Here is a 27,781-nt window from a genome sequence, read left to right as displayed (position 1 = left end):
CATCGTTTGTGTCATGCTATGAAGCATATGTCTCATGACGTGATGAAGATATGTACCAATGTCCCTTAGAATGCACGTGATATGATGTCATACGGACATACGGAAGCTGACCGTGCAGGTATGTTTTCTGTGAATCGTGATGAAGATTATGTACCAATGCCAGGGTATAATTGGTTGACGATGGTGACGTAATGATGATATGTTTCAGTGTCAAGTACATACGCATCAAACCACCCAGCCGATCACATTATACCACCAACCACTCAGAAAACTACATATACATAAATATAGACATGTACACATATATGGACATATGAGCATATGACGTGATAAATATATGTACCAATGCCAGGGTATAGTTGACGGTGACGTAACGATGACATGTTCCAGTGTGACGTCGAACAAACTTATAAGTAATTACCATCATTATTTTTCAACATAAGTTAATGGTATTTCAAGATTACCATTAACTGTCTTTTATCGAAGGCATTGGGTCGTTTAATCCACATCTTTATTACGTCATCATTGATAGCTAGTCATCATTGAGAGCTAGCTATACCAGTTATACCCTGACGTCATATGCTGGGACGGTGCATACGCATCAAAAGTAATCACAATATACCGCTAATCAACTTACAAATTACATATACACATAGGCATTTCCTTTAATTCACCCGACACTGATCGAGATATACGTCACCATCGAAGGCATTGGGTCCTTTAATCCACATCTTTATTACGATATACTTCATAATACTACTTTTTTACGTGCAAAAAGTAGGTACGTAGCAAATAGCTAAACCTAATAATTCAATATTTCAATCGTTCTTTCAAAGAGAAGCTGAGATTTGACAGTTTGTAGCGGTCGACAGTACTTGCGCGCTCTGCTTGTGCACTAGTAGGCCATTTATGGCCTACTTGTGTGCAACAAGCAAGTCACCTGAACAGATCACCTCTATTCTGGAGATAGATGTATCATCCCACTTTAATATACACTCCCTCAGCGAAGCATCAGATGACTCACAAGAAGATCTGATCAACCATACAGGTTGAAGGTCTCCAGAATTTATTTCTTTTGATGAATCAAGAGAGCCACAGTTCAGATGTCTACACACTGTGCCTGCTGTCCGCTGGTTCCACTGATAATCATCCACTGTTCTCCACTTTCCCTGGTGATGCAGCTCGAATATACCATTACAGCGACTGGTTCCGCCCACCAACCTGACATCAGTAGCTGTACAGATACATTTGCATAAGCGGTTAAAAATGCATACTTTTATTGTAAACTAAGTCCAAACCTCAAGTGTATTTTTTTTTTGTATTTGTTTTACCTGAGCAGGTGAGTCCAACAGTCTTTTCAGGTGAGCAGGTGTTTCTAATTGAGTCTGAGGTTCTACAGTCCTGGAGAGCAGTCTCATTGCCTTCACACTGGAACTCTTTAGTCGACATTGGAACCTTCCCTTCTCCATAGAGCGCCACCTGGAGGACTGAAAGGGCCCCACAGTCAAGCTGCCTACAGACCACCTCTGCATCCTGCTGGTCAAAGTCGTCTTCACACACTGAGACCCACGACTGAGTAGACTTCACCTCCACTCTGCCTGAACACAAACTGGACCCATTCACCAACCTTACAGACTCTGGAGAGAGAGAGAGAGAGAGAGAGAGAGAGAGAGAGAGAGAGAGAGAGAGAGAGAGAGAGAGAGAGGTGAGAGAGAGAGAGAGAGACAGACAGACAGACAGACAGACAGACAGACAGACAGACAGACAGACAGACAGACAGACAGACAGGCAGGCAGGCAGGCAGGCAGGCAGGCAGTCAGGCAGACAGACAGACAGACAGACAGACAGACAGACAGACAGACAGACAGACAGACAGACAGACAGACAGACAGATTAGAGAGTTCTTTAGGAAGCATAAGGTTTAACTTTTCAACCCCTAAGCCTAACCTAAATTCTATTCCTTCCTAACCCTAACACCAACCCGAATATTTTCCTAATTTTAAACTATAAATCCTTCTTTGTGTGTGTGCGTGCGTGCGTGCGTGCGTGCGTGAGTGAGTGCGTGCGTGTCCATCTGTACAATCAACTTTACACTCTCTGAATGCCAGAGCAGAACCTTAACCTTTCAGCGCTATCATTTATTGAAAAATTAGGATCGTCAGCTCTGTGCCGTCAAAGAAACGCTGTTTTGACCAAAATGCCATCTGGGACAAGGAATAGGAGATACAGGCGATTGAAAGAAATGGATAGAATGGATTATTATGGTGACGACGAACTAAGATGGGCGATCCAGTGCTGTGCTAACAACACAGCTAGCAAACCGGCTAACGTAAGTAGCATTTTGACTCGAGCAATCAAACGCACTATAAAAGCGCAATTGCCGAAGGCCTTCGGCAATGGCGCTGAAAGTATTAACATAATTATTTATTGATATTACTCAGACAGATTTTGTCCAAACGTCACGATGATGATTGGAACAAAATGCCTCAAATAATAGACACAGCTTCTGATTGCCGCGTAAATTTGCACACATTATTCCCACTAGGCGAGTAAGTCATGCAACCTTTTCAGAGTGTCATGTTATAGCACCACTGGATGGCTGGAAAATGAAAAATAAGAGTTTCCATAGGTTTATGTACATGCATAAACCTCCTTAACGAATATATGGTTTCAGTATTTAATTATAATGTATTTGTTCTATTATTAAGGTTATTGTAACCATCAATTTGTATTGGGGGTGGGGCGGGGGTCGCGAGACATGGCCAAAGCATTTCCAGGAGATCCCCAGCCAAAAAGGTTCAGGTACCCTGGTATAGATTACTGTCATTGTTGAGGTCATTGTTGGTTACCTGAACAGATCACCTCTACTCTGCCTTCTTGTACTTCATTTGGCATATATGATCCCTTACACTCCCTCAGTGAAGATTCAGATCCACCACAGGAAGATGTCAGCCACCATACAGCTTGCTGTGAACGAGTAAACTTTTTTGTTGAAACAGGAGAGCCACAGTCCAGCTCCCTACACAATACAGTTGCGAACCTCATGTTCCAATAGTTCAAATCAATTGGTCTCCAATCTCCATTATTTTTCATCTCCACTGTGCCAGCACAGTGACTGGTTCCTCCCACCAACCTGACTTCAGGGTCTGTAGTACAGAGACAAAATACAAGAGCATAAGCAGTAGCATACAAAATAAAATAAAATACATTTTAAATTGGATGATTGTAAAATAATCCAATCACAGTTTGTCTTTTACCTGAGCAGGTGAGTCCAACGGTCTTGTCAGGTGAGCAGGTGTTTCTAGTTGAGTCTGAGGTTTTACAGTCCTGGAGATCAGATTCACTGCCTTCACACTGAAACTCTTTGGTCGACCTTGGAGCCCACCCTTCTCCATAGAGCGCCCCCTGGAGGACTGAAGGAACCCCACAGTCAAGCTGCCGACAGACCACCTCTGCATCCTGCTGGTCAAAATCACCTTCACACACTGGGATCCATGACTGATTAGACTTCACCTCCACTCTGCCTGAACACAAATTAGGCCCACGCACCAATTGTACAGACCCTGAAGAGAGATAGAGAGGGCGGGATACAATTTCATCTATACAGAATTGACATATTTACACTATCCACACACAAACTCATTGCCTGCCAATGACAACTTTTTTCCCAGTGTCTCTCGCTGCCGAGGACGACTTTTACCACTTGTTGGGGTTTTTATCAATTCAGAAAGAGATCGCTGATAGCCAACGTATATCAGCGTCCCCATCGCTAGGTAGCGTTCGGCTCGGCTTTACCCGATTTAGCTTCCGGTTCATTTTTGGGGTCTTCAGAATAAAACATCCGGCTGCAGCCGTATCAGGGAACGGACTACAGACTGAATCAATGCTGGCAGTACATTTGTTTAAAAATCAGCACAAATTATCATATTTCGACACACTCATTAAGAACATACAGACAATCACTGTCATTTGTTGTTACCTGAACAGGTCAACTCCAGTGTGTTGTCAGCAGTATTATAAGTGAAAAGTCCACAGTGCCTCAGTAACGATTCAGATCCAGAACATTCCCCATAATGTATTAAGAGCCACCATGCAGGTGCATAATGAGATCCAGAAATAATTTTAGTTGAAACAGGAGCACCACAGCCCAGCTGTCTACACGCTACAGTTGATAACTTCTGCTCCCAGCGACTAGGATTTACTGGATACCACTCGTCCTCGTATTTCACCTCCAATGTACCAGTACACTTTCTGCTTCCTCCCACCAACCTGAGATCATCAACCTCTGTACAGAGACAATAGAATAGACAGCAACAAGAAAAGTAATATCTATGTACTTTGATAAAAACCGTTTAAGGCTACAATCTGATGTTTAGTTGTTTGAGGTGTGTTTGTTCACCTGTTGTGTGGCGTGTTGGTTGAACATGGAGAGCTGAAGAGACAAAAGATTAAATTAATTAGTTTCTGTGTAACAGAGTACATGGATATCTTCTCTAGCAGTACAGAGGATAGAGGATTAGCGTAAAGAAAGAAAGGAAGAAAGAAAGAGTAAAAGGTGCAGAAATACCGTAACATATACAGTGTACACTGGTATTTTCTAAGGTACCGTACCACACAGTAAAACGTAATACCATACCATCAATACTTGTGATAGATAGGAGTAGAAGATAAAATAAGATTACTGTCATTGGTGAAGTGATTGTTTGTTACCTGAACAGACCACTTCCAGTCTGTGGCGACTAGTGTCTGACTTAGACAACGTCGTTCCACACTCCCTCAGAGAAGATTCAGATCCATCGCAGTTCGATATCATCCTCCGGGCAGGTTCAAGTGGATGACCATCACTCCTTTGTGTTGAAACAGCCGAGCCGCAGTTCAGCTGTCTACACACTACAATTGCTGCCTCCAGTGTCCAGCCATAATTATAATCCGCTGGACTCCACTCTCCCTGGTGTTTCATCTCCAGTGTACCAGTACAGTTACTTGTTCCTCCCACCAACCTGATGTCTTCAGGCTCTGCACAAGAGACAAACAGCACAAAATAAGTAATATGATGTTGATTCTAACATAATAAACCGAACCTAAAGTGTAGTTAGTTGTTGTTTTTTTACCTGAGCAGGTGAGTCCAACAGTCTTAGGTGAGCAGGTGTTTCTAGTTGAGTCTGAGGTTCTACAGTCCAGGAGAGCAGACTCACTGCCTTCACACTGGAACTCTTTGGTTGACATTGGAGCCTTCCCTTCTCCATAGAGCGCCCCCTGGAGGACTGAAGGAGCACCACAGCCAAGCTCCCTACAGACCACCTCTGCATCCAGACCATCTCCTTCACACACTGAGACCCACGACTGAGTAGGCTTCACCTCCACTCTGCCTGAACATGAACTAGGCCCATTCACCAACCTTACAGACTCTGGGGAGAGAGAGAGAGAGAGAGAGAGAGAGAGAGAGAGAGAGAGAGAGAGAGAGAGAGAGAGAGAGAGAATAATTTAGATACAATTATGTTGTCATTAAACATGTTATAGTTATGTCATAGGAAAAAAAGTTTAAAAAGAAAATACATGGGAATAGTGAAATTAACTTCTAACACAATTTACAATTTAGGCATTTAGCAGACGCTCTTAATCCAGAGCAATTTACATTTAAGCAAGACCAAAAACATGGCGATACATCATATACATAAAATAGTCATCATGAATCATACGTAAGCTAAGAACGTAACAGTGGAATATCTATATAATGAAATGCATATGCATACAGTATATAGTGCTATGTAATGCTATCTAAGTTACATAAGTTGAGCCTTTGCATTCGCCTGTAAGGTCGTCGGGGCTATAGAGCGTCGCAGTCCCGCCCCCTTTCATGACGACGGCAGGCCCAGGAAATGAATCCCAATGCATTTTTCCCATAGACATTTCTAAAAGTATATATTTTTTTTAAAGACCTTTTAAGCGTCGTACGAAGCCAACTCCACCCGCAAATAAAGATGTCGGCATAATGTATAGTGCGTATAGTGGCCGCAAGATACCATTTATGCATAATGGAAGCTCCTAATTGCGCAATTCACGGATAATAGTTAATGCTTGCGGGTAGCTAGGCTAGCTCTGGTCCATAGCTCTAATGCGTTGCATATTTGCATTTAGACCTAGGCCTTACTCTCAACTTCCGCCGCTCGCATGAATGCAAACCAGCTTCTCCTCTTTAGCGTAAATAAAAATAATGTTTTTGCTACTCACCAAAACAAAGGCGGGTTGTGTCATTAGAAAGCCTACTTTCCTTAGTGGATGCACTCTGAGCCCCCCCACCACACGTATAAACTATACTTTTTGGCCAAAATGGATTTTGTTTCCACCGGAAAAAAAATACTTGTAGTTACTCCACTGCGCCTTCTACCGATATTGCCCAGATAATGGCCTCATAGAGAATATTTTTCCTCCGGTGAAAAAAAATCCCTTTCTGGCCAAAAAGTACAGTTTATACGTGTGGTGGGGGGCTCAGAGTGCGTCCACTAAGGAAAGTAGGCTTTCTGATGACACAACCCGCCTTTGTTTTGGTGAGTAGAAAAAACGTTATTTTTATTTACGCTAAAGAGGAGAGGCTGGTCTGCATTAATGCGAGCGGCGGAAGTTGAGAGTAACATAGCTCTAAATGAAACGCATTAGAGCTATGGATCAGAGCTAGGGTAAGGCATGGTATACGATAGAGCCCTTTGTTTGCTAAATGTGTAAATTGTAGGCCTACATATAAGACATGACAAAAGATTACTGTCCTTGTTTTAGCCATTGTTCATTACCTGAACAGATCACCTCTAGTCTGTCTCTAGTTGACTTAGACCTCTTTGTTCCACACTCGCTCAGTGAAGATTCAGAACCAACACAAGAAGGACTTATCATCCATACATCTTGCCAGCTTGAACCAGAACTTGTTTCTATTGAAACAGCAGAGCCACAGTCCAGCTGTCTACACACTACAGATGCTGACTTCAAGTTCCACCAGCTCATCCGCATTAGTCTCCACTCTTCCTCGTGTTTTATCTCCACTCTACCAGCACAGTGACTGGTTCCTTCCACCAACCTGACAACAGGCTCTGTACAGAGAGAGGAGAATAAGGAGTACAAAAACAGAAAGTTTACATTGACTGTAAAATAACCAACCATATCCAAACCTGAAGTGTGTGTGTATATATATATATATATATATATATATATATATATATATATATTTTTTTTTTTTACCTGAGCAGGTGAGTCCAACAGTCTTGTCAGGTGAGCAGGTGATTCTACTTGAGTCTGAGGTTCTACAGTCCTGGAGAGCAGACTCATTACCTTCACACTGGAACTCTTTGGTCAACATTGGAGCCTTCCCTTCTCCATAGAGTGCCCCCTGGAGGACTGAAGGAGCCCCACAGCCAAGCTCCCTACAGATCACCTCTGCATCCTGCTGGTCAAAGTCACCTTCACACACTGAGACCCACGACTGAGTAGACTTCACCTCCACTCTGCCTGAACATGAACTAGACCCATTCACCAACCTTACAGACTCTGGAGAGAGAGAGAGAGAGAGAGAGAGAGAGAGAGAGAGAGAGAGAGAGAGAGAGAGAGAGAGAGAGAGAGCAAGAGAGAGAGAGAGAGCAAGAGAGAGAGAGAGAGAGAGAGAGAGAGAGAGAGAGAGAGAGATTGGTCCACTCCACACACCTCATAAACATCATACAGGAGATTAATGTCCTTGTTGAAGTCAGTTTGTTACCTGAACAGATCAGCTCCAGTCTGTCGCCATCAGTACCGTCCTTCTTTCTTCCACACTCCCTCATTGAAGATTCGGATCCATCACAATTATAGCCACCAAGAATCAACCATAAAGGTTCGGTTTGAGAACCAGGACTCTGTTTTGCTGAAACAACATTACCACAGTCCAACTGTCTACACACTACAGATGATAACCTAATGTTCCAGGCATAAGGTTTGACTGCTCTCCACTCTCCTCCGTTTTTCAACTCCAGTTTACCAGCACAGTGACTGCTTCCTCCCACCAATCTGACATCACCATCTGTGCAGAGACAATAGAATAAACAGAATATATATATAGATGCATGACATAATCGGTATCGTATCGAAATCGGCCATAGAAATGCCATATCAGTATCGAAACAATCTCAAAATGAACCCGACTATTTTCACCAATATTGATGACGCAATAATAATGTGACCGTCAATGGCTTTGTACTCGCAGAGCAGACTATCTCACAGTCTCTGCTGTCAGTGGGGAGGGGGGCTTTACCATATACTTTCACCAGCAATCGGAATTGGTCATAAGAGAGAGAGAGAGCAAAACATGTAAGGCCATAATCTATCATGTTTAGTTACCTGTTGTGTTGTCTGTTGGTTGAACCTCATCTGAAGAGAGAAATGATAAAACTGATGAGTTTCAGTATAACTAGCACTAGTAACTAACTTATTTCTTGTGCATGGAAGGGGGGGGGGGGGGGGAAGGTTTACATTTGAAACTCTTGCCACAAATCAGATGTCAGTGTTCAGATGTCAGTGGTTGTTCACTGACATCTGAACAACCACTGTGTCAGCTAGCATAGAGTGAACACAGAGTAGTGACTTCTTAAAAGGACCTGACTGTATTGTGGCCGTGAGTGAGTTAGCTTGCAGCGAATGTGAAAGAGCCTGATTAGTGGGATTAGTTATATTAATGAACTCTTAGTGAATGAATGGAGTGTCCGGGCAGAGATAATAATTGGAAGTATAACCTCCTGCCTTCCATGTCCTAATGAACAATCGCTGTGCTGGAGTTTGTGCACTGCTCTATTAGGTGATACATAACCTGCAATAAACTAACACTCTCTAAAACAATACAAATTCATGAGCAGATCTCAGTTCCTGTCATATTTACTCACTCCACTCCACACGCTCATACAAATCGTACAGGAGATTACTGTCACTGTTGAAGTCAGTTTGTTACCTGAACAGACCAACTTCAGTCTGTCGTCGGGACTTTGATCTCCCCTTTGATCCACACTCCCTCATTGAAGATTCAGTTCCGTCACATTCATTATCTCTAATCAACCATGTAGGTGTCCCTTTTAGCACCAGGACTCTTTTTTGTTGAAACAGCACTGCCACAGTTCAACTGTCTGCACACTACAGTTGATAAATGAAAGGTCCATTCATTAGGCTGCACTTGTCTCCACTCTCCTTCGTTTTTCAACTCCAGTTTACCATCACAGTGACTTTTTCCTCCCACCAATCTGACATCACCATCTGTACAGACAACAAAAAAAGACAAAAAAAAATTATAATATTTTGTTTTTACACACATACACACATACATACATACATACATACATACATACATACATACATACATACATACATACATACATACATACATACATACATACATACATACATACATACATAATTATTATCATCAAAATTGTGCATCTCCAGTGTGTGTGTGTGTGTAGGCATACTATATATTATATATATATATAGTATGAGAGAGAGAGAGAGAGAGAGATGAGAGAGGAGAGAGATGAGAGAGAGAGAGAGAGAGAGAGGGAGAGAGAGGGGAGAGAGAGAGAGAGAGAGAGGCGACTGTGGCTCAGGAGGTAGAGCAAGTCGTCCAATGATCCGTTGGGTCGGCGGTTCGAATCCCAGCTCCTTCTGTCTACATGTCGAAGTGTCCTTGGGCAAGACACTGAACCCCAAATTGCTCCCGATGTGCTGGTTGTTACCTTGCACGGCTTCCGCCACAATCAGTGAATGGGTGAATGTAATGCACTATGTAAAGCGCCTTGGATAAAGGCGCTATATAATGCACCATTTACCATTTAGAGAGAGAGAACATAAAACATGTAAGGCCAAACAATCTATAATGTTTAGTTGTTTGTTCATGTTCGCTTACCTGTTGTGTTGTCTGTTGGTTGAACCAGGCGAGCTGAAGACAGAAATGATAGAAATCAAGTAGTTTCAGGGTAATTAGTGCGAGTAACTAACCAACGTTGCCCTCCTGGGTAATCTGAATCTTAGATCTGAATGTTAGATGTGGCAAAGCTTTGCTACAAAACTGAACACATGAAGACATATTTACACAAAGTAGGTCTACCTCAGAACACACTAATAATAAAAATGTATGGAGGAATGAATATAAGACAATCAGTGGTTTGGTGTTGCAGCTATCAGACCAGGTTGTCCTGGTGACTAATTCACTCTGCAACCTTGTAGATACATTTAGGATACAGAGGTCATGACTCATGACCTTCTGTATTATGTTGTGTTTCCAACAACATTCAGACATTTGAATGATTCTGATGAACCGCAACACATGGTCAGTTTTCCATTGCTGACTTAAGGTGGCGCCATTTATCTTTTTTGTAAAGATAGTCAGTTAGTCAGAGAGAGAGAGAGATAGAGATAGAGAGAGAGAGAGAGAGAGATAGAGAGATAGAGAGATAGAGAGAGAGGAGAGAGAGAAAGGACAGACAGACAGACAGACAGACAGACAGACAGACAGACAGACAGACAGACAGACAGACAGGACAGACAGACAGACAGACAGACAGACAGACAGACAGACAGACAGACAGACAGACAGACAGACGTCAACTCATCAGGTTATCTTCATGTGAACTTTGGGCCTTAGTGATTAATCCAGGACCTGAACAAGATCAATAACCTACAGTGTGTACAAACAAATTGTCCTAGCTGGCTCTGGCAAATACTGGAGCAGGAGACGAGGTAAATGTGTAACAAAAATGGGATTTATTAATTTTGGCGTATGCACAAACAATAAACTAAAGGATAAACTGAAGAGCAACAGAAGAGAACGGCACGGATCCTGTGAGGTGTGGAGTCAGGCCTCATTCACACGTACCAAACACCAATCAAGCAATGTTTGGTCGTTTTTTTTTGTTTTTTTTGGGCCACCACAATGCTTTTCCAATGGGAGTCACATGGTTTGATCAAACATTTGTGTTTGATCGCTGATTGCTGAATGCTCCCCCCTCATCAAACAAAAATGTTTGGTCAAACATGTGACTCCCATTGAAAATGAATTGGAGCAGCAATCAAAAAGCAATCAGGCATCACACACGGACCGAACATTTGTTGTGTAGGGCTTCATTCACACGTACCAAACACCAATCAAGCAATGTTTGGTCATTTTTTTGTTTTTTTGGGCCACCACAATGCTTTTCCAATGGGAGTCACATGGTTTGATCAAACATTTGTGTTTGATGGCTGATTGCTGATTGCTCCCCCCTCATCAAACAAAAATGTTTGGTCAAACCATGTGACTCCCATTGAAAATGAATTGGAGCAGCAATCAAAAAGCAATCAGGCATCACACACGGACCGAACATTTGTTGTGTAGGTGTGAACTAGGCCTAGGTGTGAACTAGGCCTCAGTAATCACTGGTGTAATGGAGGATGTGTCCAACAGTAGTATAGTAGTGTGTGTGTGGATGGAAAGCATCAAACATAACAGGACATGGTACGGAGGGAGTCAATTAGGCAGGTACTGCGTAACGAGGCATAGTGTGTGTATGTGTGGGGCACCACAAAATACAAATACAAGGCAACAACACATCTCGGAGATGAGGTTGACCTTTATGAATTAATATTCTCCAGAACAAGAGAGGTTATCAGTATACTATGAGACACATAACCTTTAGTAAACTATCTAGAACCAGAAAGTTTAACAGTTATATGTGCAGTGATGCAAAGTAACATGTAATGTACATTTACTCAAGTAAGTACATTTTTGGCCAAAAAGAGATTATTATTATTATTATTAAAAAATACTTTTAGTTACTCCACTGCGCCCTCTACCGATATTGCCCAGAGAAAACCCTCAGACTCGAATCACTCCAAAAAGTACCTTTTATACGTGGCTCAGAGCGCTTCCACTAAGGAAAGTATGCTTTCTAATGACGCAACCTGCCTTTGTATTTGTGAGAAGCAAAAACTTTATTTTTATTTACGTTAAAGACTAGAGGATGGTCTGCATTTAGGCGAGCCCCGGAAGTCATCGGTAACATAGCTCTAAATGCAACGGAATTGAAACGGCATTAGAGCTATGGACCAGATCATCATATCAGACATTATTGACATCGGAAATATTTTCTAAATATGAATTTAAGCACATGCTACTTCTGTCCCGTCATGCTAGTGTTAATGCACCACAACAAAAAATAAAAATAAAACTGTACGAGAAGAGGTTTGAGCTCAAAATGTCACAGTATTTTGTGGCACAATAAAGCATCTGTCGCATTTGGAGCAATATGGAGCCCTCAGACAGTGTGCGAGCGTTTATCGTTCTCTACACTCTAAAGTTCTAAACACATGTGATCAGTGTGAGATGGTCCAGTCTCGCCATGGTATCAGGAGGTGAAGGATTACATCTACTTACAGTGCAGCTCCATGGTCAGGGAGGAAAGGAGGAGAGAGGTCACACTCAGCCACGTTACCATCTTCATCCTGCTGCCTGAAGACACCTTCACCCCCTGTCTGCTCCTGTGTCTGCTGAAGTTCCACAGATACCTTCACCCCCTGTCTGCTCCTGTGACTGCTGAGGCTCCACAGATACCTTCACCCCCTGTCTGCTCCTGTGTCTGCTGAAGCTCCACAGACACCTTCACCCCCTGTCTGCTCCTGTGTCTGCTGAAGCTCCACAGATACCTTCACCCCCTGTCTGCTCCTGTGTCTGCTGAAGCTCCACAGACACCTTCACCCCCTGTCTGCTCCTGTGACTGCTGAAGCTCCACAGATACCTTCACCTCCTGTCTGCTCCTGTGTCTGCTGAACCTCCACAGATACCTTCACCCCCTGTCTGCTCCTGTGTCTGCTGAAGCTCCACAGATACCTTCACCCCCTGTCTGCTCCTGTGTCTGCTGAGGCTCCACAGATACCTTCACCCCCTGTCTGCTCCTGTGTCTGCTGAAGCTCCACAGATACCTTCACCCCCTGTCTGCTCCTGTGTCTGCTGAAGCTCCACAGATACCTTCACCCCCTGTCTGCTCCTGTGTCTGCTGAGGCTCCACAGATATGGAGGTATGCCAGACACCCACCGTCTGGTCCATGCCCCCTCCATAGCCCCCCCCCCCCCCCCCCCCACACACACACACACACACACACCATGTTGTGCAGACTGACTGTTGACTTTGATAAGAACACACACCATGTTGTTCAGACTGACTTCCACTTTGATAAGAAGAGCTCAATATAATGCAGGGCGTTGACATTGGATTTGGATATATTTGAGGTTATAGTTCAAAGGGAAAACATATACATATACATATTCAACTATTGTATAGCACCTTCATGACATGCAATGCAACTCGAAGTGCTTTACAGAGCAATAGAGAATGAAAGAAAAGCAAAGGCATAAAACTGCATTAAAGGACCACTTCACCACTTTTCAACTTATCTTCCTATAATTGGTCCTAACTAATGTTCATGATAAAATACCACCATTTTTTCTTACTCGGTCTGTGTCTCATAGGAAGGCTGTGGGCAGTTCAGAAACCCGTCCACCAGTGACATCATCGATGGTGAATCCAAGCTAATAGAAACGGCAGGCTTTATTTTCCTGAAAAGTTGCAATGCAAAAGTTGAAGCCATCGTTCTCACGATAAAAAAATCTAAATATATTTTAAAACAAATCTTGTTTAAAAGAAAATCTGCCTAATGATGATGTCACTGGTGGACGGGTGTCCGTACTGCCCAAAGCCCTCCTATGAGACACAGACTGAGTAGGAAAAGAATTGTGGTGTTTTATCATGAACATTAGTGAGGACCAATTATATGAAGAGATGTTGAAAAGTGGTGAAGTGGTCCTTTAACATAATAGCAGTAATGCAATACAGTGAGGAGGACATGAATAACAAGGATTTCAACTAAAAGCAAGTGTAGAGGTAGGCCTTCAGCTGTGCTTTAAACATGTCTACAGAGGCTGCCTGTCAAAGTGGGAATTTGTTCCACGGCGTCGGCCCGTAGAAGCAGAAAGCTGCTTCACCGTGTTTTTTAGTTGCCATTTTTTAGGCACATCGAGCAGTCCAGCAGTGTAGGACGGTGCGGGGGAGGTTGGGACATATCTAGACAGGCTGTAGGTAGGAAGGTGCGAGACCATTGATAGCTTTAGAAACAAGTAAAATATATTCTTTTTTAAATCTTGCTTCTCAAAAAGAAAGACCTGCCTGGGAGTCGCCTCCCTGACTTTAACCCCTCGTGTCCCCATGCGCCCCTTCCCTTCGCCCACCTGAGACTGTGATTGGGAGCATTTCCACCTTTGTGCCCAGGTGTGCTAATGACTCCCGTGTATGGTTGTCCCAATCTGATCACGTGATCGGAAATCATGTTATATAAAAATATAAATATTCGATCGGGAAAAATCTGTATTGACATATACTCAAAATCAAATGATCGGAATCGGATGGGGAAAAGCTGTCTCAAACTAGAGGCTCTCTCTGGCTGGGAGTTCCGCTGGATGGCTGGATCATTCCGTCAGGACCCGGGATGTGTTTAATTGGACCCAATTTGCTCATACTCAATTCAAAGTAGAATCAGGAAACCAAGGAGGACAGTTTAACGACAACTTTACTTAGGAAATAACCAACATTGATCACAACAGAAGTGCACCACACAGTGACAGGGCGAAACTGAGAATGCACAGGGACCCGGAAACAAGCAACATGACGCTACATGATTGATCCAGCACAGAGAGCAGTCACAGGCAGTCTTAAATAGTCTGATGGAGGTAGTCTGATCTGACTTAGCCCTAGAACGGCTCTTGTTGTTCCATACAGTATATACAGTATTTCACATACAGAGCCATAGAAAGGTCGCACTTGCTTTCATGTTGGACATAAACTTGTCGGCCTGAATGTGATAAATGCTCCGTTTGTACTCACCCATTAAATAATTCCAAAAATGTGGAGTGAAATATGGTCCTCTAGTTTTATATCCATGTGAAAGTTCTGGTACAAAACGTGTATTTATAATTATCTCCACTTTTTCAAGAGATGCACACGGACGTCTTTCTCTCCGGGCGTTGGGGGGCCGGAATGATCGATGAACTGATTTTATGAATACGTCCTGTTTACCGCAGACGTCATCACCAATTGACCAGGGAAACACAAAAGTTTGGGTCACACAATTGGCAGGTGCCTTGCGATAGGTTCTGGGTAATAATTCACACCACCAATTTCAACAAACCGTGACACTTACAGATGTTGTTTGTGCTGTAATTGTACTGACCTATCTTCCAGAGGGAGCCAGTACAAATGGGAAGCTTGTTTACCAACATGGCTAGCCCCAAAGCAACCCTGACCAGACTGTTCTGATAAACCTGCCAGACACTTCTCTTTTCGGACTTTGGTTAGACCTCCATACCACACCATGGGGGCATATTATAGCCAATACAACATACTTGCCAAAGAAGACCAACTGTATCCAGAAACTAAACTTCTCTGGACAATAATTTGGCACTGCTATTCACCTTGCTCATGGGCTTTCAGTGCCATAGTTTCACCTCCCAGGATGCAGTCAAACATGCTTGCTGTGGAAGAACACTGAATATATGTCTAAATATATCTAAATGCATTTGTTGGGGCCTGTATTTATAAAATATATGAAAATGTCGAGCTTAACATGATTTATGGCTACTATAGGCATGTTCTTTGTTTTTAACATCAATAGTTGTTTAACTTTTCTTATTAAGTTCAGAAACAATCTTTTCATTTTGGGTCATGAGGTGTTCTTTGGTAACTTGTTGACACGACAAGGCTCCCTGCAGAAAGCTCAATATTTTTTCCAGATGTGCCTTTCTACATGCACGCGCGCGCGCACACACACACACACACATACACACACACACACACACACACACACACACACACACACACAGCATCAAGCGTAAGCAACAAATTGTTATTTAACTGCTTTCTATCACAGAGACTTCATTGTTCAACTCATTGTTTGTCCACCACCACCACCGCGAGCGCTGCCACCGGTGAAAATAGCCCAAACTGCGTTTTGGTTTATAAACAGCGGGGCACTGTACAGTAGTTGTGAAGGTACCTGTCGGGGAGCCCACAGTGCACCCTCGCCACTTCTGACTTCCTCCACATTAGCCGACACTACACTCCAGACGCCACGTCTCTGGCCGAACGGATAGCGGCGCGGTCTAGATACCGGAAGGTTCCCAGTTCGAACCAGCCGTCCGACACGTTAAAATTACCACCGCTGAAATGCCCTTGAACAAGGCATCAACCACTACGATGAAATGTGTTCTATGAGCAGGGCCTGGCTGGAAACAAGTTCTTGAGCTTAGCCCAGATACCCTGGGTAAATATAGATTTCATGTTGGGAGGGGGGCATGTGTGTGCCTATGGTGTGTGCTACCAGCAGCCACCACTGGGCTCCGCCAAACCTTGACCATCTCAAGTGTCATTGCATCTCTGACTGTACGTTATAATTTTATTTTACCGGGTGCAGTACTTAGTTAGTGTGGCTGCCCTAAAGGGTCTGGTTGCCCTAATCCAGGGTGGAATAGGAAAGTTACACAACGCAGCTGTAACTTTATATTTTACTGAATCTGATTGCACTTTTATATAAAACCTTGTTGTTGTGAGCAGTGATTGGCCAGTTTTGTTCTTGGTGTGTCCCTCCCCACTCACTCTGATTGGCCCACTGTTAGTATTTAACAAGAGCTTGGTCTGCTTGGTGTCACATTAATCTCTGCTAGTTGTTAAGAGCTGAACTTCTCTCTGCACTAGCTGAAGCATTTAGTCTTTGTTTTGGTTCTACTTTACTATATACTTTTATAATATTTTCTCTCTATTTAAAAATCTATTTGGGCTGGTTTTGATTTATGGCTTTACTACAAACATTGAAGTCCCTGGTCAACCAGAGACTATCTGCTGCTGCTGAAGAGATATTTGGGGTCGTTGGAAGAATTCTAACAGAGTACGAGGATGAAGCTTTCCACATCAAGCAAGAAACTGACCGCCAACGCAGACTACTGGATATGGTTTTACAACCAATCGTCAAACTACACAGAGCAGGTTGGTAAAACCTTTACTATGTTTAATCTAACCGTTAATGTTTGAACACAGTTGGAAGAGGAACTGGTTGAAACTTTTCATCGATCCATTCATGTTAGTGTTAAACTTGCATTCAAAAAATGTATATGTGGATATATCTGATAGCAATAGGTTGTAGCTAATGATACATTATATTTGAGGAACAAGGAGACGCTTGTTTTAGAAATGAAGCGTTATAGAGCGTCGCAGTCCCGCCTCCTACCCTGGACCAGGAAATGAAACCCAATGCATTATTCTCATAGACATTTCTTAAAGTATTTATTTAAAGACGGTTACGCCGCGGACAAAGCCAACTCGAGTCGTGACAACTCATGACAACACAAACAATATTTTGGACCAAACAAATAATTAGAAAGAAGAAAAAAACGGCAGGTTACAACACTTTTTTTGTTGTTTTTCTTCTTTGTAATTATTTGTTTGGTCCAAAATATTGTTTGTGTTGTCATGAGTTGTCACGACTCGAGTTGGCTTTGTCCGCGGCGTAACCATCTTTAAATAAATACTTTAAGAAATGTCTATGAGAATAATGCATTGGGTTTCATTTCCTGGTCCAGGGTAGGAGGCGGGACTGCGACGCTCTATTGAGGTAAGAAACAATCATTTTGTTCACACTGGAATCAAAACAACATTAGTACAGATACGGAACTAACAACAGAAGTTTCATGTAATAATGTGTTTCTATTCTGTATCTTCTGTCTAGACTCCATACACCTCCTTGTCTGTAAAGAGGAGGTATTTCCTGAGCAGCAGCAGGAGATAACCTCCAGTCTGGTCCAGGAGGAACCAGAGCCTCCACAGATTAAAGATGAACAGGAGGAGATAACCTCCAGTGTTAATAAAGAGGAACCAGAGTCTCCACAGATTAAATATGAACAGGAGGAGATAACCTCCAGTGTGATCAAAGAGGAACCAGAGTCTCCACAAATTAAAGATGAACAGGAGAGAACCTCCAGTCTGGTAAAAGAGGAACCAGAGTCTCCACAGATTAAAGATAAACAGGAGGAGAGAACCTCCAGTGTGATCAAAGAGGAATCAGGGTCTACAAAGATTAAAAAGGAGCAAGAGGAGAGAACCTCCAGTCTGGTCCAGGAGTCTCTACAGATTAAAGAGGAACATGATGAATTATTTCAAAGATCAGAGGAGGATGGTGGATCAACAGAGACATTACTGTCAGTGAAACATGAAGATTATGAAAACATACCAGCAGAACCTGAACCTGTAGCCAGCACCTCATCTAAACACATGGCAACACAAGCTGATGTAGAGGACCGTGGAACATCACAACCAACTAGTGATGACCAGCTCCTGTCTTCACGCTGTTCTCAATCTGACATCACTGAAGACAGTGACGAGTGGGATGAGACCAGGGATGACCAGTCAGGTTTAAACCGGCTGAAATCACACAATACACAACACATGGGAGGAAATAGTTTGTCTTTGAGCAACAAGCTGCTCCATGACCTCAAACCAACAAAACAAAGTCACTCCACAAGGAGTCACACAGTTAAGGAATATTTTAGTTGTGCAGATTGTGGCAGAATGTTTAATCATAAGGGAAATCTGAAGATGCACACAGTGATTCATTCAGGGGAAAGGTAATTTGCTTGCACAGTCTGTGGAAAAGACTGTCAAAGAAAGGCTGATCTAAAAAGACACATGATGACTCATACAGGGGAAAAGCCCTTTACGTGTACAGTTTGTGACAAGGGCTGTCGTTTAAAGACTGATCTAAAAAGACACATGATGACTCATACAGGGGAAAAGCCCTTTACGTGTACCGTTTGTGGCAAGGGCTGTACTCGTAAAGGCAAATTAAAAATACACATGATGACTCATACAGGGGAAAAACCATTTACGTGTACAGTTTGTGAAAAAGGCTTTAGTCATAATTGCAATCTAAAGTGTTTTTTCATCATCATAGTGTATTCCATTGACTTAGTTTGATTATATGTTTAGATTCTCTGTATTATGTTGTCTTCATAAAATGTATTCTTTTTCAAATAAAGGGTTGACAGCTACACATCATTTGTGTGTTCATTACAGAAAGCTCACCACAACACATGCTTCACCAGGGTGGAAAAGGGCAACCAGACTATTGTAACACTTTATTATTTTATTTTTATTTTACTAGAGTAAGACAAAGTTTGTCCCACTACTAGTCCCACAGTTTTGACTACGCACTTGAACCATATGTCAAATTGACCGTAAAAATCGGGAATCATGTGCTTGCTCATTGCTAAGAGAAATATTGTATAGTTTAATTGATATTAATTTATTAGTGAATTAAATGTCCCCATTGACATGAATGGGAAAATGCGGAAAATCACGTTCAAGTATTTTTTCCTCGGAGACCGTAAGGGCTATAGTTACAAAACTTGGAGGGATAATTCGTAATACTTACTAAAATTAATTAACCTATAATTACATCGGTCGGCCTCATGGTGGCGCTATAACAGCCCACTTTACGTTTTGGCTTATAACTCTTGAACCGTAGGTCGTAAATTCAAATTCCTTTCTCCCTGTATTCCTTGGGCCATGACGCATCTCCCCATATAGGCCACGCCCATTTGCGTCAGGATAGATTTTCCGCCATTTTGAATTTTCTTCAAAACACACTTTTATTTTCTGATTCTACAGATTTTGTCCGAATCTCACAGAAATCGGTACACATGATCTCTGGACCTATCGGACCGCGTTTACATTTTTTTCAGATTTTTTGAATTTTTTTTGTCCGTATCGTTCGGCCTTAATCGTCGTCCGGAGTTAGCGGGAGGGGCCTATTTTACAAAAAATGCCTAAAATCACGAACGGAATGTCCAATCCATCCCAAATTTGAATCAGATATCGTGGGTGGTTTAATCAACCAAAAGCCAAAAGCGATTCTATTTTCATCCATAGGGGGCGCCGCAAATGCGAAAAATGTAACAGTTTCTTGCAGAAAAATGATTTTTGGGGGGATAAATCCCCTCCAAATTACTTACGCATGATCGCAGGGGTGACGCGACATTGCAATTGGCTGGCAATATCAGTGGGAGGGGCATATGTAAGCCACTGCGGCAACCACACTTTGCAATTTTTTAAAATTGCGACCTTTCTAGTTCAGCTTACTGTGGGCACACATGCTGGAACTTTTTACTTGTAGTTTTGTAGTTTCTGAGTTATTTAACTTAAACGCCCAATGCATTCTCAATGGCAATAGCACAAACTTTGGCATGCTACTAGTCCTACATACTTACACCTAGAAACCCCATTCAAACCTATTTAGGTTCATCTTACGGTGGACATGTTTGCCTGAAAAGAAATATTTGAAATGTTTCATAGTTTTAGAAATATAGTGCTTCCAAATCTGAGAAAATTATAATGGGAACCAATGGCAGATTTTGGCAACTGTCACCTAGAAACTCCATTCACTAAACTAATACTCTTCTGTGTGGAGGATCAGCAGCCAGCGTGTGTTGTGTGTCGAGATTCTAAAAGACACGCTGGCCACAGATTCAGAGTTCAGACCCATCGATGAAGCAGAAGCTGCTGATCACAAGGAGGAAGTCCAGAAATCACTGAAGCTCTTACAGAAGAAACTCAAGAAGGTCTTTAATAAAGTTTAATCAAACTGTGAGCAAGCATCAACCCAACCCATTTAGGCCTGACGTCGAAATTAAAAAAATGTCTTCTAAATTCTGACAGTTTTCTGAAATACCTCATGTTTCTGTATCAGTGGTGCTCAATATTTCATGTCAAGGACCCCAAAAATGATATGTAATTGGCCACGACCCCCATCTGAAAACATGTTGTTCCAGGAACCCCCCAGAAGCAAAGATTTGAGTTAAAAACGTTGGCTCTGAAAGAATATATATTCAAAGATTTGTGCCACATTTTCACGATTTTTCAAAAATAGCAGACCTACAAGCTCATAGTGCGCCACTTGGTGGCGCGCTATGAGCTTGTAGTTCTGCTATTTTTTAATAGCTCAATTATAACATAATGTTTAAAACACCAAAAGGGTTTCCCGCCCAAAATGTGTTAAGGTCCAGGCCCAGAAAACAGAGAGGCAGATTAAGAAACAGCATAGGAGGGGCTAGAGCCCCTCATAAATAAAATAAAACAAAATCACACCCGTGTGAAGTGACTGGAGCTCTTATCGTACATCATCTCAATCCGACCAATGAGAATTTGCGTCCTCACCTTCGTCTTCAACCGTTATGTTACGCAACGTTTGCGTTTACACAAACACTCAAAATTGTCCATTCACAATGGCATTTAATGGTAAATGGTGCATTTATATAGCGCCTTTATCCAAGGCGCTTTACATAGATTGTGCATTACATTCACCCATTCACACACACATTCATACACCGATTGCGGCGGAAGCCATGCAAGGTACCAGCCAGCACATCGGGAGCAATTTGGGGTTCAGTGTCTTGCCCAAGGACACTTCGACATGTAGCCAGGAGGAGCCGGGATTCGAACCACCGACCCATGGATCATTGGACGACCTGCTCTACCTCTTGAGCCACAGTCGCCCACATGTTTGTGTTAGGACAAAGTTTGTGTTTGCACACACACACACACACACACACACACACACACACACACACACACACACACACACACACACACACACACACACACACACACACACACACACACACACACACACACACACACACAGATGTCATATGTTGTCATTTAGTGCCCTATTAGGGCACTAAATGACAACATATGACATCATAGCAATACAAAATAATACTGACCCAATTTGAACCATCTGTCATCTGAGCCTTGGATTTGAACAAGAACCAGGATTCCCAGTGACGGTAAACTCCAGTACTAATTCTACAGGGAGGGAGTGTTACCAAGACGAGCAGTGAGTTTAATATTAATAATAATACAACATTATATTTATATTGCACGTTACATTTGAAACAAATCTCAAAGTGCGAATTTGTAGCGCTTCACTGAAATGGCTTCCCAGTCATCTTTATCCGAGGATGATTTTTCCTGTCCCGTGTGCCATGACATATATAAACACCCTGTTGTCCTTCCCTGTAGCCACAGCTTGTGCAAAGCCTGTCTGCAGGAATGGTGGATGCGGAGCGCAACAAAGCAATGTCCCATCTGTAAGAAACTATCTTCAGTCAACGATCCACCTTGTAACCTGGTTCTGAAGAACCTGTGTGAGAGCTTCGTGGAGACGCAGCGCCAGAATGGCTCAGAGGTTTTCTGCAGTCTTCACGCCGAGAAGGAGAAGCTCAAACTCTTCTGTCTGGAGGATCAACAACTGGTGTGTGTATTGTGTCGTGATTCCAAAAAGCACTCCAATCACACTTTCAGGTCCATCAAGGAAGTCGCCCTGGATCACAAGGAGAACGTCCAGAAATCACTGAAGACTTTGCAGAAGAAACTGAATGTCTTTAATCACGTCAAAACAAACTGTGACCAAGCGGCAGAACACATTAGGGTCCAGACCTTAAAAACAGAGAGGAAGATCAAGGAACAGTTCAAGAAGCTTCATCAGTTTCTACATGAGGAAGAGGAGGCTAGGATCGCCGCGCTGAGGGAGGAAGAGAAGCAGAAGATTCAGATGACGAAGGAGAAGATTGAGGGTCTGAACAGAGAGATATCAACTCTTTCAAACACAATCAGAGCCGTAGAGGAGGAGCTGAGAGCTGAACACGTCCCGTTCCTGCAGAACTACAAGTCCACAGTGGAAAGAGTCAAGCTCACACTGGAGGACCCACAGCTGGACGCGGGAGCACTGATGGACGAGGCCAAACACCTGGGCAACCTGGCCTTCAGAGTCTGGGACAAGATGAAGGACATCGTCTCCTACACTCCCGTCATTCTGGACCCCAACACCGCCTATCCGGATCTCGTCATGTCCGACGATCTGACCAGCGTGAGGCGTGGAGAGGAGCGGCCGCTTCCGGACAACCCGGAGAGGTTTCACTGCCACTGCCGCGTCCTGGGTTCCGAGGGCCTCAACTCGGGGACTCACAGCTGGGACGTCGAAGTCGGGGAAAACAGATACTGGTCGGTAGGCATGCTGACGGAAAGGAAAGGCGACAAAAACGGACAATTCTGGGCCATGACGTCATACGACGGTGAATACACGGCGTGCTGCTCCCCAGGGCCCACCACCGATCTGTCAGTGAAGCAGAAGCTGTGCAGGATCAGAGTCCAACTGGACTGGAACAGAGGAAAGCTGTCATTCTCCGAGCCCGACACCAACACACACATACACACCTTTGCGCACACTTTCGCTGACCCGCTCTTTCCGTACTTCAATAATAACTACTCTCTGCCTCTGAGGATTTTACCAAGGAAGTTCACCGTGATCAAAGATCAGGACCACACATCTGGTTCTTAAGAGGGGGGAATGTCTGCATTTTATAGAACCCATGGGTGATGAGAGTAAAAGTGGAGCAAAGTCAAAGGAGAGTCGTCACCCTGTTGAATCATTCCAAATCATTCCAAAAAGACAAAAGCATAATAAGTAAGTATTGTCTGTGTTTTGTTGTTTTGTTTGTTCTTTTTTCTTGTGGTTGTTATTCTTTGTTTTTTATGTTTTGTCCAAATGTTGATTGTTTTGTAGACCCAGTACATGTTCTACGTTTACTATTGTTTCTGAACTACGTTCTTATGTAAGGAGGATAGGCATACATAAGCTTTAAAGGAGCATTCAGTGATTTGGCTGATTTGGAAAAAATCCCGGCCCACCCCGGTAACAAGATGTGCACATGCACACACTCTACAGTGGGGGGAGTACAACAGACCAACAGCACGTGCACCAAGGCCCGCCTCACTCGGTTATGATTGGAGGAAGGCCCCTCTCATCCTGATTGGATGAAGGCTTTGCCACCCAAAGCCCAAACTGAAACTAGGTTTTTTTTTACCACAGGGGCTCACTGGGGACAGGGAGGAACTCCTTATATGGTCAGCACACTTTATAGTAGGGAGGATTATCCAAAAAATAAGAAAAAATAAGTGATATTTGAATTAAGTGAAATCACTGAATATACCTTTAAGCTTCTGCCTATTCCTTTTCGATCGTGTTTAAAAAAATGAAAAAAAATGATTTGTAATTGTCTAAACTGAATAGATCGAAATAAACCATTCATTCAAACCATTCATTCATTCATTCCAACGTCCAAACGGCAAGATCAGAGGATAGGATAGTGACCGAGGCAGCCATGTCCAGCCATGGCAAATCTGAGGAGATCAATGTCAGGGACGTACGTGGTGGCAGAGATCCTGAAGATCCAGAAGCTCAGCTGTGTTGCTCAGCTCCATCCGGACAAGAACGTGTAGCAGAGTGACTCAGAGCCTCGGCCTGATGGCCTAGCCAATTGCCTTTGGCTTAGTGGTTAAGATGTTGGCTTTCCACGTGGGAGACCCGGGCCGGGTACGAATCCTGGGCGTTACAAACACACTCAATAATGACCTAAGACAGGACCTCCATCCAGTCCAGTGAGGAGATCTATGAAAAGCACCTGAAGAAGCAGGTGGTTAACACGGAGGGGAAGGTCAGGTCGAAGGTTATCAGAGTTCACGGAAACGAAACAAAAAATATATATTAATAATCACACCCATGTGAAGTGAGCGGTGCCTTTTATCATGATGACGTATAGACGCACATGATGGTATAACCACAGTAACCGTGCTGCTATACCGACTAATAGACACCCAAGCACTCAAAGTCACACATGTTGGAGCGGGTGACACCGCTCAAAAAGTAGAACTACGTGTGCTTTTGTTTTGGTTAGAAATAGACTCTAGAGACAAAACAAAAATAGACTAATACTATCTGAAATGATATTACAGTAGGTACATAATGCAAATAAAAAATAAATAAATAAACGTGTGTTCATGTGACATAGTGACCGCACGCTTGTTTCATAATATATTACCATATACAATATCTGCACCTAGACTTTTACTATTGTTCACTGTAAGATTTTTTTCCGGAAATTACGTCGTATGGCGTATGTGGTCGTCCAATGATCCCTGGGTTGGCGGTTCGAATCCCGGCTCCTCCTGTCCACATGTCGAAGTGTCCACATTGCCTCCAATGAGTTGCTCGGTGTGAGCTCGCCACCATTGGTGTGTGAATGTGGGAAGTGAGGACACTGGCATCGACTGTTCGCCGCTTCACCTCCCAATGTATGAATGAATGAACCATTGTAGAGCACTTGGAAAAGCGCTATAAATAATGCAATTCATTATTATGTCTATGGACTTTAATGAGGTAAAAACAGCACCCCATGTGATGTCATGTGGAAGCCAACTATGGACTTTTAATGTTTGTTTAGAGTACGATGTTTGTTTAAAGAAGTGACGCGTCACACACTCCACACGAGTGTGATTCATTTCTTCTTTTTTTGTCAGAATAAATACCAAACTAGTGGTGGCTAAAAATCAACCACAACTAACTCACCGCTTCAGCAGACAAGAGAAGGATCATGCTAGCAAGATGAACACCCAGCAGCTTATATTACCAACACTCCAAATGCTATAATCGGTGAGCTTTAGAAGCTTGGAGATCTGCCGTGGCCCCAATCCATATAGCAGATCTGTCGAAGGGATACAATAAAACGCTCTTGAGACCTCATTTTCCATTGTGCTTGTTCTGCTATACGTTTCAGAATGGCGGCGTCCAGCGGCAACAACAACAACAACACATCCAGCAACAGCATGAGTAACCTGCTGCGATTTATGAAACTTATTGGGCAACTCAAAAGGGTCCCGCGGGGCCCAGGCGGTGGCGTAACCGTCTGGGCACCCGACTGGTAATCCAGTCGCAGTGTGCCGCGGGTTCGACTCCCGAGCCCGACACGGCCTTTACTGCATGTCTTCCCCCATCTCTCTCCCGTTTCCTGTCAGACTACTGTCTGTCCCTTCAAAAACCAATAAAAGGCGTAAGCCGCAAAAAAATATCTTTAAAAAAATAAAAAATAAAGGGTCCCGCGGACAGGCTGGGTCCACAGGAAGGTGAAGGAACCCGAGAGTGTTTCGGAGGACCACATGTACAGGATGGCCCTGATGGCCCTGACCATCACAGACCCCACGGTGGACAAGGAGCGGTGTACGAAGCTGGCTCTGGTTCACGACATGGCCGAGTGCATCATGGGAGACGTCGCTCCGGCGGACAACGTCAGCCAAGCAGAGAAACACCGACGGGAGCAGGAAGCGATGACACGTCTAACAGGTCTGCTGCAGGACGGCCTTAACCCATTGAGACCTGGAACGCATCCATGTCACGTTAGCGTTTAACCACATTAACCATTAACCCATTTTGGGCGGGAACCCCTTTTGGTGTTTTAAACATTGTTATAATTTAGCTATTGAAAAATAGCAGATCTACAAGCTCATAGCGCGCCACCGAGTGGCGCGCTATGAACTTGTAGGTCTGCTATTTTTGAAAAATCGTTAAAATGTGCCTCAAATCTCCCAGGCGGTGGCGTAACCGTCTGGGCACCCGACTGGTAATCCAGTCGCAGTGTGCCGCGGGTTCGACTCCCGAGCCCGACACGGCCTTTACTGCATGTCTTCCCCCATCTCTCTCCCGTTTCCTGTCAGCCTACTGTCTGTCCCTTCAAAAAACCAATAAAAGGCGTAAGCCGCAAAAAAGATATCTTAAAAAAAAAAAAAAAAAGTGCCTCAAATCTTTCCGAAAATAGTCATGATTTAGAAAACTTTTTTTATTTTTTATTTCGACGTCAGGCCTGAATGGGTTAAGTGGGAGCTCTATGGACTCTGGGAGGAGTACGAGAACCAGAGCAGTCCGGAGGCCAGGCTGGTGAAACAGTTTGACCTCCTGGAGATGATCCTGCAGGCCCACGAGTACGAGCAGATGGAAGGAGCCCCTGGAAGACTGCAGGAGTTCTTTGATTCCACCAGCGGTCGTTTCCAGCACCCAGACGTGGTCCAGCTGGTCGGCCGTCTGAACGAGGAGAGAAGAGAGCACATGAGCAAAGCGGACGGCGCAACGCGTTCTGGGAACGTGGAGGAGGCCCCCGCCAGTACCAAGACCGACGGAGTCCGCAAAACCACACACACACACTGACACACACAGCTCCTGACTGTTGCACACACACACACACACACGCGCGCGCACGATACACACACATCCCTTGATGCTTGGAGACGATTGGCAAGAGAGCATATAGGCCTGAAAGCATCCTACGAGACCGTCTGTTTAATTCAAAAACTGACTTAACAGATCTGGCATTCCATGATGTATATTCGACACACCGCCATTCCGACCACATGGCTTCCGTATGCGGTTAGGGCCGTAGCACTCGCCCTAGCCTCGACGACCTTACAGGCGTATGCAAAGGCTCAACTTATGTAACTTAGATAGCATTTTATGTAGACATATAGCACTATTACACGAGGCTAAAAGACAACGCGAGTTTGTCAACAGCTAAGAAAGACTGATTTGAAAGGGTGTGATACAACAAAGGAAGCGGTGTCATGTTCTGCAGCATCCTGGAACCTGAGTCAGCAAGGACGAGTGGAGAATACAGAGGTGTGCCGTTCCAGATTCAAGATGCAGTTCCAAGACTGGAAAAGGAACGAGCTAAAGTGATTGGTATAGGAAATGTATTTGGTTACATAATGTATCCTGTCCTGTAATTGAATGTAACGGCAATAGTGTAACTATTAATTATTTTTTT

At 43.5% G+C, this 27,781-nt stretch overlaps 3 protein-coding genes across 3 annotated transcripts; all 3 read left to right on the top strand.

Moving 5' to 3' along the window:
• Positions 1-16,757: 16,757 nt before the first annotated feature.
• Positions 16,758-19,112, top strand: LOC306930437 (uncharacterized protein). The gene is made up of 2 exons (XM_079511401.1): positions 16,758-17,066; positions 17,806-19,112. The coding sequence occupies exons 1-2, from the start codon at positions 16,874-16,876 to the stop codon at positions 18,702-18,704; spliced, it is 1,092 nt and encodes a 363-aa protein (XP_079367527.1). The 5' UTR covers positions 16,758-16,873; the 3' UTR covers positions 18,705-19,112.
• A 2,953-nt stretch (positions 19,113-22,065) lies between these two features.
• Positions 22,066-23,472, top strand: LOC306930028 (E3 ubiquitin-protein ligase TRIM35-like; the record flags this gene model as incomplete). Its single annotated transcript, XM_079510767.1, has 1 exon — positions 22,066-23,472. One exon carries the CDS (start codon positions 22,066-22,068, stop codon positions 23,470-23,472), a length of 1,407 nt encoding a protein of 468 aa, XP_079366893.1.
• An 854-nt stretch (positions 23,473-24,326) lies between these two features.
• Positions 24,327-27,168, top strand: LOC306930027 (5'-deoxynucleotidase HDDC2-like; the record flags this gene model as incomplete). The annotated part of the gene is made up of 5 exons (XM_079510766.1): positions 24,327-24,409; positions 24,556-24,628; positions 25,748-25,800; positions 26,063-26,335; positions 26,826-27,168. The coding sequence occupies 5 exons, from the start codon at positions 24,327-24,329 to the stop codon at positions 27,166-27,168; spliced, it is 825 nt and encodes a 274-aa protein (XP_079366892.1).
• Between the last annotated feature and the right edge of the window lie 613 nt (positions 27,169-27,781).

Source organism: Electrona antarctica (assembly GCF_951216825.1).
Source record: "Electrona antarctica genome assembly, chromosome: 9".
Lineage (NCBI taxonomy): Eukaryota > Metazoa > Chordata > Actinopteri > Myctophiformes > Myctophidae > Electrona > Electrona antarctica.
Note: the sequence above shows the minus strand (reverse complement) of the source record. Positions and strands in the feature narration are given on the sequence as shown.

Bases quoted from the DNA above. Each gene is read 5' to 3' on its own strand.
- LOC306930437 (XM_079511401.1), top strand. From the start codon at position 16,874: ATGGCTTTACTACAAACATTGAAGTCCCTGGTCAACCAGAGACTATCT. The intron at 17,067-17,805 runs GTTGGTAAAACC...TCTTCTGTCTAG, and splicing joins CGTCAAACTACACAGAGCAG to ACTCCATACACCTCCTTGTC.